This window comes from Pseudonaja textilis, chromosome 2 (assembly GCF_049901715.1).
Source record: "Pseudonaja textilis isolate UNSWEBS1 chromosome 2, rPseTex1.2, whole genome shotgun sequence".
In the NCBI taxonomy this organism is placed as follows: domain Eukaryota; kingdom Metazoa; phylum Chordata; class Lepidosauria; order Squamata; family Elapidae; genus Pseudonaja; species Pseudonaja textilis.
The window spans coordinates 53,355,029-53,374,928 of NC_141991.1; the positions used below are offsets into that span (position 1 = coordinate 53,355,029).

Genomic DNA, 19,900 nt, shown 5'->3' on the forward strand with positions numbered 1-19,900 from the left:
AAATCCCCTGCACAGGTTGCTTTTTAGAACAGTGCTGTTCTGAGGAATGCTGGGAGTTGAAGGGAGCTGGGAGTTGAAGTCCATACATCTTAAGGTTTATAATGTTGAGAAACACTGTCCTGATGTTATTTCATTTATTTCCTCTACTTTCTTACTTTTTAGAATAATATGCACGCTTTTTTCAACCACTCTTCCAAAAGAAAAATAATAGTACACAGAGAATTCTCAGCAAAGAAGAGAACAAGCGCCGTATCTGCTGACGAGCCTCCTCTTTGTCCCATTGTCACAGTCAAGACAGCAATTGTGTAATGTGTTTTGTGTAAACAGGGCAAGAAACAAAGCGGTCTCTGGGAAGGCTGTGTTCCATTAGCCAAAGAGCAAAGGTAAAACAATTTCCCATAATAGGCACAATTGAAAGAGGGAAAGATGACACATGTGACTTTCTTTTCTTACTAGAGCTAGAATTAAGGGGTTTAGAGGTCTGTAAAGAGAAACAGGTAGCCCTCACTTATCAACCGGTCACTTGGGAATCAAAACTAGGTATTTACGACCCTGATTTGAAGTCCTTAAAGCCATCCCCTCATCTGATTACTTTTTGAATGCTTGGTAACTGACCTGATTGAGAATAGTCACCTGGCTGGGTACAAATAACCTGAAGTGGTTAGGAAGACAAATGATAATACTAACCCTACTCCCCTTCCTAATAAATAGTTAGTATTGGAGTTTGGCCAAATAGCAGCAAAAATCCCTGTCCTCCTTGGAGGAAACCAATTTCTCCAGTTTGATGAACAATTACAACACTAGGATAATGATATCAGTCACATTCATAAAATGGCTGCCATAGTTTAATCTTTGGCATGTTTCCAACTAAAAGTTTTTTATTATCCTACATCCAGGAGAACACTACTCAAATGACTGGAGCTTATATAGATTACTCTTTCCATAAAAGTTTACACTCTTCTCATTCCCTTAACTTGGGGCCTAAGTAAATTATAAACTATGATATATGTAAAACATGAAATGGTGTGGGGGGGTTGTTTTGTTTTTAAAAAGAAAACATTGTCTTAAGGCAACATCAGTTTTGGAATTGAGAAATAACAGTTTGGAACCACCAATCCACTCTTTTTGCATATCTTACAATCCACAGTATTTCCTGAGTCATTCAGACTAGGATTTCCAAACAGTCATTCAGTTTTAGATACTTCCTTGGAGCCCACAGGGCAAATTGTACCCTTAAGAAGAATTTATATTCAGTGTCAACAAAGAATGAATTAAGCAAGCCCACAGCTTCTATTGCAGCAGGTGCCCAGCCAAACTCCCCTGTTCTCAAAAAGGACTTGCTTAATGCTTGGGATCAGGCTTCACCCCAGGAGTCTGCAGTAAATCAGAGTTCTCCAGGCTCTTAACCTTCTATTCAGATTTGGCCCAAGACTCTCAGAAAATAACTCAGCTAGATTATGATCTTAATTGTAGAATGAAACCTTAAACACAAGAGTTAATTGCCCATTTGCAGCACAAAGGAGTCAGAGCTTTAAATACATCTAGGAAATAGAGATTAAACCATAGGTTTTTTCTTTCTTTCTGGTGATATGAGTCAATAGATAGGGTCTCCTGTTGGCCTAGGGAGGCAGTTTGTTTAGGTTAGGTAGTGCTTTTCTATCTAGTTTTGCCTCGCCAGCCTGAGCCCTTACCTCAAATTGTAGATTAACTGTGAAGTTGAGAAGGCATAATAGAAGAAGGCAGTGGCAAACTTGCATATTGCATGTTGCTAAGAGAACTATGTGAATTTCTTCATATAATCACCCGGTATTGATACCAGCCCCCAAAAGACAATTTAATAGTTTTACATTTCAACAATAGCTGAAGTGTTTTAATTCTATCTATCTATCTATCTATCTATCTATCTATCTATCTATCTATCTATCTATCTATCTATCTATCTTTCTTCTCAGCTTAGGTTATTTTATGCTTTAAATTTTAAGCACTGCACACTGGATCTTTTCTATCAAACCTTTTGACAGAACATTTTTATTGGTGTTCAGTCATATGGACATTTTTAAAATAAAACATCAATTATTTTATAATTATTTCATTAGCCCTAATAAATCTTCTGATAATTAAAAAAAACTTTTTAACTTTTTAATTTCTTTTACAAAAATTCATTTCTGTTTTTTCAGAAATCAGAAACTTTTTCAGAATTCAGAAACTTCCAATCTTACGCGGGAGAAAACCCGAATAACCAAAGATTCATATATATATATGGAATATATATATATTCATGTGATGTACCATATTATAATTATATTTTATGTTATAATTATCGCTGACCTAAATTACTGTTTAGATTTTGAATGTTTCCTGTCCTATACTGAATTTAACTCCAGTAAAATTGGTTTATATAGGTATTATCAAGCATGCTTTAGCCACAAATTTTCCTATTTACAAATGGGTTGCAATTTGGGTTACCCTTCCCAATATAGATTTTTCAATAAAATGCACCCTTCCTTATCAACCTGCTTGGGCCTTTTAGAATTCTGTATAATATTTTGTTAATATATGTGCTAGGCCAAGAATTGTTAGTATTCAAAAACACTTGCAAGTGATACAATAAAGCACTGTTTTGTTGCCTTCTTCAGATTAGCATTGCACTACAACAATGGAGTAATTCAGATTTCCTACATTTTCTGTGGAACTCAGAAATCCAGAAAGCCTAGTATAATTCAATGTGACCATGCACCCACTCTTTGTCCTGATAGTTTTTGTACCATGAACAAAAATAAGGCCTCATGGAATGGAAAAGGGAGGAGGGAATGTTTTTCCTGCTTTGGTCTGTTGAAAATATTGAATGCTTTTCTGTGTGGTCTTAAATAGTGATTTTTATCAGTACAAAGAACTTGCAGAAATGTAAGAAATTCATTGTTAAATATTTTAACTTCATTTTTTATTGAAATAATTGTCATAAACTTAATTTTAAGAGGCCTTTCCTTTGCTTTCGTTTTTATATGGGTGTAAAGAATGCATCCAACCTCTGGTAGATTGTTGCTTCTGGCCATGGTGGGAACAAACTGTTTATGCCTCATTCCTATGTTCTGTGGACAAGTGAGCAGTTAGCTGTTTCTGTTCTGGCCTTCCAGCTTTTTTTCTTGTGCAATAAAATGTAACTTGCTAACGTTCTTAATCAGACTTGCTAGAGCAAAACACTGTTCTCACCATTTTGAAAACCACCTCACTTTTTCCCAACTCTTCATGACCCCATAGAGCATAGCATGCCATGGCTTCTGGAGTTTGCCAAATTTATGTTCATTGCATCAATGGCACTATCTAACCAGTTCATTTCTGCTGTCCCCTTCTCCTTTTGCCTTCAATCTTTCCCAACATCAGGATTTTTTCCAATCTATCCTCTCTTCTCATTTGGTACTTGATCAAGTTCATCTGGAGTTGAACTTGACCTCTCCTTTAAGTTGGTAGAAAACTATCTACCCTGGAATTGAGTTTCCCCATGTCTGTCCCCCTCTTTCTTCTAATCACTAGATTTCCTTCCATAGCAATGGCTGTCAAAGCCTAACTGGATTTTTTAAGTTAGAGTGTTGTTGGAATAGGAATGAATATCTCCTTCATGGACTGGGAATGAAATCAAGGCACCATTACAGAGAAATGGCATAACCAAAAAAATCTTGCTATGGTACGTTTATGATATGCTAGGAAGAAGTAACTAGTAAAATAGCAATGCATGAACTGTATCTTCTGGTAGTGATGGCATCTGGCAATCCTCTTAAGACAGTCAGTTTAGTGCAATGATTAAGGCACCAGGCTAGAAACCAGGAGATTGTGAGTTCAGGTTTCATCTTAGGCATAAGTTGCATAAGATGACCTTGGGCCAGGTATTATCTCCCAACCTAGGAAGTCGTAAAAGCAAACTACTTCTGAAATTTTGCCAAGATAACTTCAGGGACTGAAGGAAACTGAAAGAAGTTGGCACTGCCTCGGAGGTATCCTCCTTCCCCAAAGTCCTACTAGCTGATGTTCTTCAGAGGGGCTGATTGCTGGGGATCAGGCAATAAGGCCAAAAGGGGCAGTGCAGGCGAGGGAGGGCAAATATTTAGACTTCATTTGGAAATTTTTCAGTGCAAAGCTTGCATATAGAGGAGCATTCAGTCTACACCCAAAGTGGAAAGGCTAACAGCCGTGTCTTTGTGGCATAACACACGCCAGGCCGTTGGAAGAGCATCTACGTGAAGGGTTTCACATTTCCCGCCAGAAGACCAGGCCCGCAAAGCCGGCCTCCCGCGCCACGCAGGCGCGCTAGCAGCTCTTTCCATTCCCCGGCCGCCGGTGCCTTTGCCTCGCCCGACCATCCCCTCCCCTCCTGCGGGCCTTCTCCAATGCCGGCCTGGACCGGCGCCGGGAGGAGGTGCAGGAGCGCCGGATGGGGCTCTCCGGGCGCCGGCCCTGATCAGGTGGGTTCGCCGGTGAGTTCGGGGTTCCTCGGCAGTGGCGGTGGCGGCGGCGCCTTCTCCTTCTGCGGCTCGCATCTCGCAGCGGTTCTAGGCTGTTTTCCAACCGCGGCTCAGTCCCCTCGGTGCTGGGGTTTGCTCGGGCCTCTCTCCTTCCCCCGCCCCCGATATTCCTAGAGCAGGCCCTGCCTCCCTAACTCTCGAATTGGTCCTCCACATTATTATTTTTTTGCAAGTGAAGATAGTCTGTGTGGATGGTCTAAGTGCTCATATCTCGACACTTTTCGGGCTTGAGCATCCTATATTATCTTCTTCCGTTCTCGGGACTACAAATAGAAGCAAACAGGTGTGAGGGAGTGGAAGACTGTGTGAAGCGTCCTAGACTGATTTAAGTTTGTATTTTGGCTAACAATTATCCAAACCAAGCTCTACTGTTTTCAGTTTCTGAATACTGTAAATATTTATTTTTAATAAAGATATCCTTCAGTGCTTGGTAGTTCATAATTTGATTGAACTGGTGTTGGAAATCTATATTCAGAGGGCTGTAAGATTTTTTTTTACTTTGTTCAAAGTATTCAGTGCTAAAGCATCCCGGAGTTTACAGTTTTTGGTTTTTTGTTACAATTTGTTTTTGGCTGATGCCAGCCAGTAATATTATGTTTCCTCTTGCAGAAATACCATAACTTTATTCTTCCAACATTAACTATGCTAAAACCCCATTATTGACTTTTATGTGCCACAATTAAGCATCTATTTTATATTCCCATTGAGATAAGTTAAAATAATGGTGCTGAATCAATCACATGTTATTTCTTGATAATTTCATTTATATATTAAAATCTTTTTAAAAATCTAAGAGGCCTGAACTGACCAGAATGTTTGTTAACTGAGCTGTTTACCAGATTTGTTTCAGTACAATATAAGATTTGGTTTCTCCGTTTCATTTAGTGGCTCAGAAATCTGAGGGTGTAGGAAAATGCATACTAATGAAACTATTCCCAAGATTTTTACTGTCTAAAATAAAAGGATTGATCTATCCTTTTTTTTTTCAGTACTACATTTTACTTCAGGTAATTTACTTCCTTATGTGGAATGCAAACAAATGCCCCTGTTCCACCTCATTAAAAAAGCCCTGAGTGCAAATGTCACCATTAGTCTAATTTATTTTGTAATTGCATAATCCCATTGGTGGAATTAAGCAATATTAAAATATTATAAAGTTCAAGGAATTACACATTTCGTGAGATAGGAATGTACTTCTTCAGTGATATGGTTTGTCATTATCTCATAATAGAATGTTTCATCCTTACTTTGCACTTAAGTACACAATCTATTTTATACATAAATATTTTCATTCATGAGGTAGAGTGAATTTTGGATGGCATCATTGTTTATATTACCAACTTTTTGGAGTTTATTAAAAATTGATTCAAATTACAGTGTGTGTGTATACTACATTTATAAAAACTGCTCTTGAATTTTCATTTTTAATGTTATTTTGCACATTTTACCATTGTCTGCATTAACAAACCATAAAAGGTGATAGACTAGATAGTATGCTGATGACAGAAAAATACTTTTTCTTTTGTGCTGTTGCCTTGATGTTTAAGTTTATTAGAGAGAACACTTGTTTTAGCAGCCTTGTATTGTTGCCTATAAAAACTGGGTGCCAAATCTGTGGGGTAATTAGTCTCAGGATAGTATGTACAATTAAACCAAGCACTTTCAATTGCTTTTGAAGCAATATTTTCATCTTATTTTTCTCAACAGTAACTCTCTTGTGGTAATTGTGTTAGATAACAAGAGAATATATAAACAAATGAGGCAATATTTAAGTGTTCTGGCTTTGCTATTGTCTTAAAAGAATGCGAACTTAATTCAGAAGCACATTATAAACAAAATGGCCAGAATTGCAGCTTACTTTTCTTATGTAGTTAATTTTCCCATGTTGGCATCTGGCCTGTGTTATTTAAAAATTATTGTTTTCTTGCGGGTAGTACAAAACACTTAGATTATTCAAACAATATTATGCACAAGCATCTCCTTTTCAGTTACCCTAAGTTTCAGGATTATGCACGGTAAAAGTGATTAAAACTATAAATTTCAGCATTAAAAGAAGCAGAAAAAAATGTAATGTGCAAAAGTAAAGATTAACAGTGTAGAGCTTTATCTTCAAAAATCTAAAAGTAATATACCTATAATAAGCACAGTAAGGTGCAGGAAGGTGGCTGACATGGGGGAGGGGGGAGAGATTAAATAAAATTAAAAAGTCCTTATCCACTATCAGAATTCAGCAATTATGAGCTGGTTAAAAACTTTCTATGAATGACATTGCATTTTTTGAGGAGGGTACCATGCCCACTTTGAGCAGTTATTTGCCAAATGTGAGTATGTAATAACACTGCCGAAATTATAGTTCCATGAAGGCTTTATTCTTAAAATAGCACTTTCAGTTGATGGCCGAAACAAATCAATAAAGATAGCACAGTAACAGCGTCATATGCTTGGGTATTTTCAGTTAATACCAAGTGTGTTCACTGCTTCTGATTCAAAAGAAGAAATTTGCTTCAGAATACACAGAGACATGCATGTAACTTCAGTCTGCCTCCTTTTAAAAAGCAAGTTCATTTTTTCTGATATTCCCTTGCTATGGATGACCACCTGCTTCTGTGAACAGATGCAGCTGTTTTAAGGACCCTCAGAAAGGTATGTTTGCACACCTATCTGTTCTGAAGCTCCTTGTTATATTTGTGTGCAGTACTGCAGGTAACAACCACTTGTTCAGCATCTGGTTGAATTACAGTGGTGCTCAATGATTCCTACTTATGAATCAGCCCTTGAAATAATGGCTGTCCCAACATTCCCGCGGTCATGTGATTGTTATCTGAGCACTTTGTAATTGGCTTGCATTTATGACAATTGCATTGCTCCATAGTCAGGTGGTCACTTTGTGAACTTCCCTGCCAGCTTCCTACAACTCTGATAGTTTCCAACATTTAGCACTGGCCACCCCAAGCCCCACCACACTTATGCCACTCAACAATGGCTTCTTGTGCATCATGCACCACCTGGGAGAAGCCACTTATCTGCCTACTTATCAATCATCTGGGACTTCCAACTTCCTGCTAGCTTCTCCACTGACTTTTGCTGTTGGAAACCAGAAGGAGTTGGGAGGACGTTCTCACTTAACAACCCATGCATTTTGCTTAACAACAGCAATGGGAGCTGCTGCTATGTGTCACTAAGCGATGTAGTCAGGTGATCACTCACTTTGCAACCATATTTGCAATGAAAATTCTCGCCCCAAGTACCATAGTTAACCAAAGAGTACCTGTATTGTCACTGCATTTTGTACTAACAGAAGTATCTGGACTGTCTTCAAGAGCTGCACCTCATATGACTAATTTTTGAAATGACTTATTTGCATGATATTGCTGCTCCAAATCAGTAAAATGGGATGTTATAATACTGTGCATGCTTTGTGGCTAATGTGAAATAAATCCATGGGTATTTCCTGTGGTAAATAGGTACCTGTGGTAGAGGACCTATTTACTTATTTCCAGAACAATAGAATCATAGGACTAGAAGCAACATTGGAGACCTTCTAATTTGTCAGGGATGGAATAACGACTCCTACCCTTACCCTAGGCAGGAGATCTTATTCCATCCCTGATGAATGGTTGTCCAGTCTTTTCTTGAGAACATCCTCTGATGGCTTATATTTTTAAAACATGGCTATTCATACCTCAAAAAAAAAAAAGATAACAGTGTTTGGATATCAGAATAGTAATTAAAACCCATTTTAGTGCACATCAAGTAATGTACTAATTGTTAGTAATAATTGCTTGGTTTTGCCTTGTGTGAATGGTCCCTTGAATCCCTGAGATACAAGCCATCTTCTGCAGATCATGCAGTTATGATCTGAGATATCGATACGTATTCAATCTGTTTGAAATGAATAGAAACTTGAAATGAAACTGAATGAATAGAAAATGAAATTTTATTTTAAATGAAGATAAGATTGTACTGTATCTCTTCCTTTCCCAATTCATACCTACGTAGACTCTGAATAGAACTGGTTATTGCATTTCTATTGTTCTTATGCAAAAATATCTATTGAAGAGGTAAAAAAGATAATCCCTTGATTCAAGTTCAGTTCCTGAAAAATATAGACACATCCATGCTGTTTCCTTGGCAACAATATTGAAGTGGTTTGATATTACTGTACTATTACTACCTTTTAACTTGTTTATTATTCTGCTCTGATATTTCCATATGGTCCCACTGAGCACTACTGCCTAATCTGAAAGATGAAATGGAATACTGGCTAGATGGGACTAAGATCGGCAAGGCTATTCTCATTTTCTCAGTCAGCTACCAATGTTGTCACCAGATCTGGCTCTGGAGTGAAGGTCAATGTGTAAAACTGCAAGTATTAATAACAAAGAAAATGACACTAAAATAAAAGCAAGGGTAGGAAACCTTTTATTGGCCAAAGGCCACATTTAACACTTTTTGACAGATAGAAGCAATAGTGAGCAAAATAATGAAGAATGGATGGAGATGTGTTCGTATAAGTGATCAGAGCCAAGATTTTGTGCTTTTTCTGTTTTTCTTTTTTTAAATGTAGTTTTAGGAAAAGTAGAAGGTTGTTTTGTACTTTTAAATGAGCTCACTCCAATGAACCAAAACTACCTTTATTAGAAACCCAAGTTCTTTGCCTAGTACTCAAAGACAAATCGTTAGCTGATACAATATTTTTTAGACTTAATTAGATTGCAGATTAGGAGCCATACATACAATAGCTGCTTCTAAAAACTTAATGTTTGCATAAATAGAATATATACTTCTCTCTAAAATTCTGTGAATTTAAATTATTGTACTCTAGTGGAATCAGATCATAATGAATACAGTGACTTGTACATTTTCAGTAATGTAAAAGGAACAATCATGAGAACAAGCAAATTTGTTGCTAAAAAATTGTTGCTATTTACTGTTCGTTTTTTGAGTTCTGATACAGTATCCAAATTATTTATCAGGTTTTGGCAACTGCATTTATTTTATCCTTTTATTCTCTTAAATTACTGTATTTACTTTAAGTTATTTAGGCTATATTTTGTCAGACTCTAATTGCAAGAGAACAATATTTTGGGGTTACTACTTTCATGCTCCCTTAGCATTGGCCATGCAGTTTACAGCAATTAAGAGTTGTTAAACATTTGGAGGACATTTGTTTTTTCTTCCTAAATAATGAACATTTCAGAAAGAATGTTGATATAGCAGAAGTAAATTGAGTTAACCTTACATATAAAAAGTAGAAGTCAAACTAAATTTCCTGCACTGAAATTAATAGTCATGACTTATATATTCACAACATGGCATTAATAATCATAACATTTCAATAGTGCCTGAATCCAAGCAACCTAGGTTGCAGTCTTATGCACTTACATTCAGTCTATTGAACTGAATAGACACAGTGGGTTGTACTGTAAATCTAGGTCTAGATAGGCATTCATAAAGGCATACAAAATACAATAAGTTAAAATTAAAAACAAATGATATTTTTATAAATGTATGAGAAATAAATAGGTACTTGAATAGTATTTACATTAGATAAGTATATATAGGATTGTAACTGTTAATGGCTATGATACTTTATACTTTTTCTCATTTTCTGTTGCACTTTTTAAATTTTAAAGCAGTTTTATGCAGAGTTTTATGTGTATTTGCATTATAATTACCTTTGTGTTTAGTTTTCTTTCATTTTCTATTTTTAAAGCAATAAAAACAAATGCAATTTTTCATAAAGGTATGCCTATTATATATTAATTTATTAATATCAGCTTATTAAACTTGGCAATTTAAAATCAATTTGATTTCAAAATAGTAAAAATACTGCATTATGATTTTTCTTTTTCATAATGATGTTGATATAAAAACCTTGGGTTACTCTCTTTTATGCATTAACTATGTTCTTGTTTTATCTCATAACTTGACATTTTTCAGGTTTAACTTATAATGAAGAAAATAAGTGCAAAATAATAAGTAATACAATAAAAATGAGAAGAAACAGAAGCTCCAATCTAGATAAATATTGGTATTGTATTTAGTACTTACTATGCAGCACAGCACGAGAAACTAAGCTGTTAATGACTCTTCCAAGATTACCTTTTATAAATCCAATTAAGTACAGCAAAAACTGCAGTGCTCCTTTAGTAACCTTATGGTGCAAGCAGATCTTCTACCATGATTTAGTTCTTGTAGCAGAACTGAGAGTAATGGAAGTGTCCACCATTATCAGTTCTTTTTCCTGGGTTACAAGTAAGTAAGGCAATGTGAAATCATTGTGCATTACTTGTTAAAATTCATTTGAAGTAAGGTTAGGATGTAAAATTCTGTATAAAATTAGTATTTATGAAAAGTGCAGTTATAAGAACTGAAGCCAATTTGTTGAAAAATAGGCAAGTTATAAAAGAAAAATGTAGGTGTAGTTATTGAATCCATATACAAACCAGTGATTCTAATAACATTTTAAAAGTTGAAAAATATTTTTATTTTTGAAGCAATTGTTATATACAATTCATTAATCTTCCACTATGGTTTTTGATATTCATTATTATCTGAAAACTTGCTCAGCTTATTTGAAAATTTCTGAACATTGTTATGCTGAGCTCTGTATGATAGCATTCTGGCAATTTGATTATTTATTGCTAAGTAATATTTTTGCTTTTAAATGTAAGGCGTTTCCAAATGCTGAATAATATAACTTTATACTTTTGTGATATGTTGTAAGCCATAATAGCGGTGTTAATATTAAGTTTGAGTAAGTAAGATATATAATTAAAACAGATAGAGAATACCTTTTAGTAAGAAAAGATATTTTCTTGGATATTGGAATACTTTTCACTTATCACTTATGTTATTTTAAAATATTGTCCTGGGTTCATCTGGCATCTTAGAAGAAAGATTGGCCAAGTCTGGAATTTTTATTTTTCCAAAGATAAGTAATTGAAATATGCCAACATTCCTAGTGTAAATCTGTGGACTTCAATGCATACACATCACAGTACTGAATGCTGTAGTCTTCTCTGCTACTCCTCTGTATCAGAATTTCTGCCTGGAATACAGCTGACTCAGGTTTGAAGTAATTTCTGTTACCAAGGGAAAGCACTTCAAGTTCAAATGCCACTTATACCATTATTCAATGATAATTATTCAATGAGTGTAACATTGAGTAGGGGAGGTTCTAAATTCACTTCAGTAACTAATTGGAGTACTTTACATGGTATAACTTGCCACTTATTATATATGAGATGCTACTATTGTAGATGAGATGCTACCATAGTAATTTTCTATTAATCACAACTTAAGGATTTATGAGATGAATGTCCTTGGAAGTACTATGTATTTTGTTTGACTGTGATGCTTTTCAAGTGATTATGTCAGATACCTGAATGCTATATATCCTGAAAAGGCCCATCCATAGAGAATCTTCCCAGAACATAAAGTCTTCTATCCAAAAAGAAAAATATGTTTTATGTATTTAAGGTATTTTATTAGATTTAGATGCTTGCCAACTCCAAAGCAACTGAGTGGTTCACAACTTAAAACAACAATATAAAATACACAATAATACACAAATAAAAAATGCACCATAATGTAAAATCTTGCATTGTCCTCCTTTCCCCCCCCAATAATTGTATGGCTATGAATTGCAGTAGTTCCTTTGATTTTCTTTGGTTAGGGAGTTGAAGTTGCCTGTGTTTTCTTTCCTTGATGGACTCAGATAAGATTGTGGAATAATTTTGGGATATTTTTGATTCAGTTACTATAGTATACTGAGCAATATACTGTATTACTCTTTATGTAACATATTTTTACACTTTAAAAGCTTTATTCCATATAAATCTGTATTAAATCTCTTAGTGTTTTTTCCCCTAATAACTTCCTTTCCCAATCTCCTCACAAAATCAAGTTGGGAACAAAGTTGTGAGCATTCCTGAGAACAGATACATTATTCCTGTTATAACATTAACATAAGTGGCAGCAAATTCAATTCAGTATCAGATTTTAACTTGATTTCAGTAGAAGAAAGCACAAGCATTTATTTAAAAGTTATAGTTGAAAACTTTTGAATTTTACCATGCATGAAAAAAAAGTCTTGGTCACATTGTTCCCAGACTGAGTAAGCAGCGAATGGATATCAAAGGGAAAACTTTTTTTCTTTTCATTCTCCTTCCAAACGGAACAGCTTTGAGAGAAATCGGAAACCCGCATTGAAGGTATGCTAAATGCTAAAGACTGTGCTAATGCCAAAGGGATATGGATTTCTAAATATTTAAAGAAAAATTTTTCTTCTGCTGTGAGTGGGAAGGGAGAGGAAAAAAAATTGAAGTTGAAAATAAAGAGCAGACTGCCTAGAATTTTAAAGAGCCATTTGAACATTAATAAGACTTCAAAAGACATATTATAATTGGAATTTTGTGATTTAATAGCAACCCCAGAAAAAGAAATGGAAGAAGGGAAAAAGTGCTAAATGAAATAGTTTATCTGGATTGTTTGGTGACTCTGCATCTTTTGGGAAACTTTTTTTTCTTTGTTTAAAAACACTCGGGTGGTTGTTTTGGGAAAACATTTTCCTCTTCATAATGGCACCACTTTTGGATGAATTTAAAACTGAATATCTAAAATATAAAAAGGAAGAACAAGACTGGAAAGATACCTTGGACATTCTTTTTCAATCTCTAGAAATGGCGGTGCATTCCTATGGAGAATTGATTGCGCAGCAGGATAATTGGGACAAAGAAGGAACCATTTTTGATGAACATGTGACCCTATTGGGGGAGAAGAAGGAGGAAGAGGAAAAGGAAAAAGGGATTTTAAAACTTAAAAAAACAACCAAAAAAGATAAAAATGAGTTGAAGGGTGGATATAAGATAAGGAAACAACAGGAAGGGGGAAAGCACAAGAAGGAAAGGGAGATGGAAAGACAAAGGGGTGAACAGGGTAAGGAAAAGAAGAAGCAAGGGAGAAAGGAGGGGGTGAGAAGTCTCAATGATGGGAAGCAAGATTTGAAGAAACAAAATTTATTTATAGACAATGGGTAAATTTAATTGAAAAAGGGATTCTGTAAGGTACATAAGATTGTGTTATTATAGGCATTTATAGAATAAAATGTTCAAGATATAAATATATAAATAAGTATTAATAGGTACGATTAAAATTTTTCTTTTTCTCTTTATATAATATATTGTGTGACTTTAGGATGTGCTAAACAGAATCCCAATACAAGTTATGTGTGATATCAAGTATTATCAGGTTAGGGGAAAGAGTTAAAGGCGTCATACTCTAATTAGTGTACAGGAGAGGTTTTGTTTAAAGAGAAAAAATGAATGGATAGTTGAGAACAGACAAAGAATGTTAAGTATTATGACTTGAACTGAGATGAGTAGAATAAAATTAAGAGAGTTAAAAAAAGGAAGAAGCTATATAGAAAATGGAAAACGGTAATAAGATATGGAATGATATATAAAAGGAACGTGATTTTTGAAGAGGTGTCTGTATGATGAGTTTTAACCCGGGATCAAGCAACTTTCAGAAAAGATGTTTATGTTTTTATGTTTATGTCTTGTTTGTTTTTTTTTTATTGGAAGAGAATAATGAAAATGTATAAGACAGATGGATATAAAAAATGTATACAATCTAAAGTTAAAGAGATATAATTTGAATAAATAGAAGGAAAAGAAGTAATAAAGAGAAGTTTGGGATAAGATATGAAGATGAACAGATAAGGTAAATATATATATCAAATTGTGCTTGTTTGGAAATGTGATAACTTGGAATAATTCTGTCTTTAAATAAGCTGTTGTATTGGCTTTTTAAGAAAAAAAAATTCCTATGTCATTATATTTTATGTTTTGTTTGTCTGTGTATTGTTTTGGAAAATCAATAAAATTTGTTCAAAAAAAAAAGAAAAAATAGTCTTGGGAGTTGAACTAGCAAAACCAAAGCATTTCTGAATGGCTAATTTTTCCTCCCTAATTGACTACTGTTAATTATCCCCCATTACCATTGACATTACCATGCACTGTCTTTAATCTGTGCCCTCAGTTATTATTTATATTCAGTATGTAATTGAATCATGTTCCTTTTCTCTTTGTTCCTTTAAAATTAAAGTCTTGACATTAGGGAGCATGCAGAATTTAAAGAGAGGAAAAAACTGTCACAGAACGACCTCTGATAATTCCTTTGTAGTTTCAAAATTACTCAGTCTTCATTTTGTGGGTGCATGCAGAAAGAGAGTCAGAGAGAGAGAAAGAGAGATTCAAAAACAATATACTGCTTAAATAAGTATTGTTAAAAAAGCAAAGTATTTTTTTTTCCTATTCTTAAACATTCCTTATGTCCTGTTTTGAATTTTAAGACTATATGTAAGTACTTTTATTTTAACCTGACCTACATGTCAAGCTTCAGTAAGTATTAAAACCATAAGATTTTATATAAGCTTGACATCATAATAAAATATAATGTAATCCTCTTTTATAAGTATCATATAAGCTCTTAATAACCACCTGTTAATTCCAAAATCTTTTTCTTTCTTTCTTGTATTATGTTGCATTTTTAGCATACATATGCACACTGACTCTCTTTCCTTATGCTAGTGAAGTAATATTGATTCTTAAAAGGAATTTTCAGCTTCAGCCTTGCATCGGTCTGCAATAAAACTTTATTGATTATATCTTGGTTTTTGCAATCTGGACTAAGCCAGTATAGAAAGTATGGCATCTTTCCACATGTTCCATGGCAGGTTCAATATTAGGCATCAATGGGTATCTGCCAAGGGCCACATATTATAATGAAGCAGGAGTGTTCTGTAACTTGTTCTTTGTTGTTACTATTTGGTCACTTGCCCTCATTGATCTTGTAAACAATGATAGGAGTAAAAAATACACCCCCTTTATTTGCATAGGTAGTTATATCCTGCAATATTCTAAGTCTAGGAGAAGAATGAAGAGAATGTGGCCTGTATATTTTATATGGTCCACCAACATCTTTGAACATTTGATTCGTGGACTACAGGGGTGTCAAACTCAATTTCATTGAGGGCTTCATCAGTGTTGCGTTTCACCTCAGAGGGCCAAGAGTTGGCATGGTCATGATGAGCATGACACAGGACTCGTGTTGGAGGCACCTGTGGTGATTAAGTGCTAATGCAGAACTTCCTTAAGACCCTCACTCTCATAATCTCCCTCCATCTCTTCCTTCCTTCTCTTTCCTTCCCTCTTCATTCTTCTTTATTCTTCCTTCTCCTCTTTCTTTATTTTTCCTTCCTTGCTCTCTTCCCATCTTCCCATCTTTTTCTTTGTCTTTCCTCTTTCCCTTTCTCCATTTTCGCTGGCAGAGGCACTGTGGGCTGGTCCTTTGCTATTTCCAGGCTGGTGCCATGGGCCGGATTGAAGCACCCCACAGGCCTTGAGTTTGACACCCCTGATGGACAAGGTTTTTATACTACGTTCTGTTGAATTAGGATATGTAAGCCTATATCAGTTGATGCATAATTTTGATTCATATGGACCCAGTGTTACCTTGATTTTAAAAACTTGCCAATTGCTTATGATGGGCAATTCATAAACAGCTACTGAACCATTCTGAGTTATGTTTTATATTCGTAATTCACTTTGTTAAAAGGAATATAACTGATGATTCTTAAATGGAGAGGATAAAAAAGGAAAAAGGTTTAACAAAGAACTGAGATTAAAATTCTTGATGATTTAGGCTCTGCAAGAATTTTTTTTTTCTGCAACCTCCTAAATACTATTTGAGAACTGTACATTTACTTAACAAGGTATATTAAATCTGTTAATGATTATCTGGCCAATAAAGCCAAACCTAGTGTTTAGAAAATCAAAATAACAAATGAAAGAATAGTGCAAGTGCTAGATACTGAAAGCAAGTTAAAAAAATCTGTTAAAATGATGCCCATAATCTTAACACCATATTTTTTTGAGAAAAAAAGAAAACAATTATTGCAAACAAATTATACCATTGAATATATACCATTACTCAGTCTTACTAAAGATAGAAGCATTATAATAAAATATCTGCTGAATAGTACAGTAGATGGACAGTAGACTATAATTTTCTAATGCAAATCTTTTTATACATTAATACTATGATTCTAAATATAATGCTTTACAAGAGAAGAGGAAATCTATAGAGTAGGTATTGGGATTAAATTATTTAAGTCTTCATGAAATAACAATATTCCTGTGCTTTTTTCATAATACTATGTTTATTATTAATATCTATGGTGAAATCTTTATTTAATGGACTGCTGGGGATGTTGATTACTTCCAACTGCCCATTAAAGTACCTCATTGCAGAAAATTACCTCATATTTATGGTGACATCATTTATTACCACTTATGTCTTAAAGTTAACAAATTTAACAGTATCGATTATTTTGATTGTGTGAGACATATTCATTACTTTGGTGAGATGTCCACCAGAAATCTGCTCCAGAGTATCAAGGTTTATTAAATGTTAACTTGTTAAATCAAGGTTTTGCTGTGCTGCCTTCTCATAAACAGGGGTGGGATTCTACCGGTTCCGTTCTACCGGTTCCGTTCGGTTCTATAGAACCGGATGTTACGATTCTGCTCAGTTCGGAGAACCAGCAAATCATGCCACTGGCTGGCCCTGCCCCTTGCCCTCTGGGCCACTTGCCTCTGATGAGGCTGAAGATATGTTGCTGGAGCTGCCGGCCTATCCCATTTGGAAGATATTGAGATTTGCTGTTGCTGACTACGTCCTCCATGCTTCCGAAATGAGGTAGATCGAGTGGGAAGTGGCTGGTGTGTGTGCGTGTGAAATTAAGCCACCTTCCTATAAAATCCATTCAGAAAACAAAGGAATTCTGGGAATTGAAGTCCACATGTCTTAAAGTTGCTAAGCTTGAAAACATCAGAAGTACAACTTCTTGTGAGCCTGGGTTATTTTCCTGCATTTTGGGAAGAAGAAAATTATCCTATGTGCTTGGTGCAGAGATGCAGCTGAAATTTAGTTAGATGCTAATTGGAAGGTTAAAGCAGCAGATACAGATAGTCTTTGACTTACAACTGTTTGTTTAGCCTCCATTTAAAGTTACAACAGCACTGAAAAAAAGTGACTTATATTCCTCCCCCCAAGGGACGGACAGAGAGAGACAGAGGGAGGGAAAGAGACAGAGACAGAGAGAAAAGTGGGGGCAGAGAGACAACACACACACAGAAAGAGAGAGGGGGAAAGAGACAAGAGACACAGAAAGAAAGGGAGGGAGGAAGAGAGAGAAGACAGAGAGAGAGAGAGAGAGAAGGGAGGGAAAGAGATGGGAGAGAAAGAATGAAAAAAGGAGAAAGAAAAAGATGAGAAAGGGCAAAAGAGAGAGAAACCTGTTTAAAAGAAAATAGAAAAATTGCTCTTTGAGTGTTTAAGGTTGTAGACCCCGGGTTAAGCAAACACCATGGTCATTAAGTGAACTTTGTGGTCATTAAGCAAACACTGGTTAAACAAGTCCATTTTCCTCAATGGGCATTTTTAACAGGAAACCAGAAGGAATTGTTGGAAACTGGCAAAAAACAGAAAACCTCAGCCACAAGACTCTGGGATGTTGTAACTGATCATAAGTGTATGTGTTTGCAGGCGTGTGTGCATGGCTGTCAAAACACCAAAAACAGGTCAAGTAGCTCTAGGGAGGTCAGTCATAAATCAAAACACTTGCTAAGCAACTGGCCATTAAGCGAAGACCACTTATATTTGGTTTGCTAGTCACATGGCCACCTAGCCACGCCTACCCCAGTCACATGACCAACAAGCCAAACCCAGCCAGTCACACGACCACCTAGCCACACCCACAAATTAGGCCACGCCCACAGAATAGGTTGTTAAGAAATTTGAATCCTACCCTTGTTCATAAATATATAGTCAAAACAATATACAACAGAAATTAAATACATGCAAAACAATAACTTTAAAAGATATTAAAGCTGTGAAACACTGTTGAATCAGTTAGTTAGAATACATTATTGGCTAAATAGGATTGGACACAAGGAATTTGTCTCCGGTGCATAAACAAGGTAATATAATCAGTGTACATACAAACAGTACATACATACAAACAACAATGTAATATACCAATAGGAAAAGATAGTAGAAAAGATGAGAAGGATAATGGCAATACAGCCATACTACATGGGTAAAAGCCTTAGACACGAGACAATACTGTGGAAATTAGGTATTCATCAGAGTAATAGCATGAAGGAAAAAATTGTCTTTGTGTCTAGTTGTTCTAGCATGCTATGTGCTAGGGGAGGAGTTGAAACAGTTTTGTGTCCAAGATGTGAGAGGCCTGTAGATATTTTCTCATCCCAATTGGCTCATGCAGCAGCTCTTCAATGGAAGGGAGGCTGGTTACAGTTTTTTTTTCTGAAATTCTAACTATTCATTGATAGAATTAGTTGTGCTGAAACAGTGGACAATATTCTGCTACAGTATAAAAGTCTATATGTATTGTAATTCATTTCTAAAATGTTGACAGTAGCACTTGTCTCTGAAGGTATATTTTATACTGAGGAGAGATACAAGAAAAAAAACCTTCCCTGCATGCCTGAGAGGTAGGCTTCTGTGAATGGGAATGCCTTAGAAACAGATCTCTTCTGCTGGCTTTAACGCTCACATTTAACACAAAACAGGTGATCGCTCAGATGGGCAGACCTTAAACTATTTAAAGCGTTGAAAGTTGAGACCAGAGTGTTGAATGTAGCTAGAGAAACTATTTGTCCCCCCCCAAAAGAGGAAATACTGCTAGTTCTCAAATTATAACCATAATTGAGCATGGCAATCACGATCGTAAATCATGATGGTCATAAAGCGGATCACCAAGTGACCAGACCCAATTTTACAATCTTTTCCATGGTGGTCATTAAGTGAACAACTTAGAAACAACAAACAATACATTGTTTCCTATGGGCCAGTTTTTGTTGGAAACCGAAAGTAAACCATCATAAATTCTGGTCACATGACTATGAGTCCTCAATGATTGAGGACTTTATTGGAATAACACAATAATACAATTTATGTATTCTTGAGCAACTTTTCTATATTTTTAAAGTCAGCTCTGCAGGTTCTTTATGGTTAGTCCCATATCTAGGGTGGTGTAGCTCAGGAGTGTCAAACTTCTGTCATCACGATGGCATCATGTGACATATCGGGACTTCCCCCCCCTTCATTAACTGGGCATAGGTGTGGGCAGCGCATGATGCATCTGGCACACGGACCACTCTGGTGTAGCTAGTATTATGCTCTAAATGCATTTAAATGATATACATACATTTAAATAATAAAGGCATACATACATACATACATACATACATTTAAATAATGAAAGCAAAGTTAATTTTCTAGATCAG

At 35.5% G+C, this 19,900-nt stretch overlaps 1 protein-coding gene across 5 annotated transcripts in view; it reads left to right on the forward strand.

Moving 5' to 3' along the window:
* The first annotated feature begins 4,203 nt into the window (after nt 1-4,203).
* Nucleotides 4,204-19,900, forward strand: part of PTPDC1 (protein tyrosine phosphatase domain containing 1) — a 41,286-nt gene continuing 25,589 nt past the window's right edge. The window contains exons 1-2 of one of the 5 annotated variants that reach the window (XM_087923901.1): nt 4,339-4,457; nt 6,973-7,160. Coding sequence is in view for 1 of the 5 variants with exons in the window: in XM_087923899.1 (XP_087780025.1) it covers nt 10,733-10,775 (43 nt within the window). In the remaining 4 variants the exon portion in view is untranslated. Of the gene's footprint in view, nt 4,470-6,972; nt 7,161-10,675; nt 10,776-19,900 lie in introns of those variants that run through there. The other 4 variants (XM_087923900.1, XM_026721398.2, XM_087923902.1 and 1 more) reach the window with 4 other exon arrangements.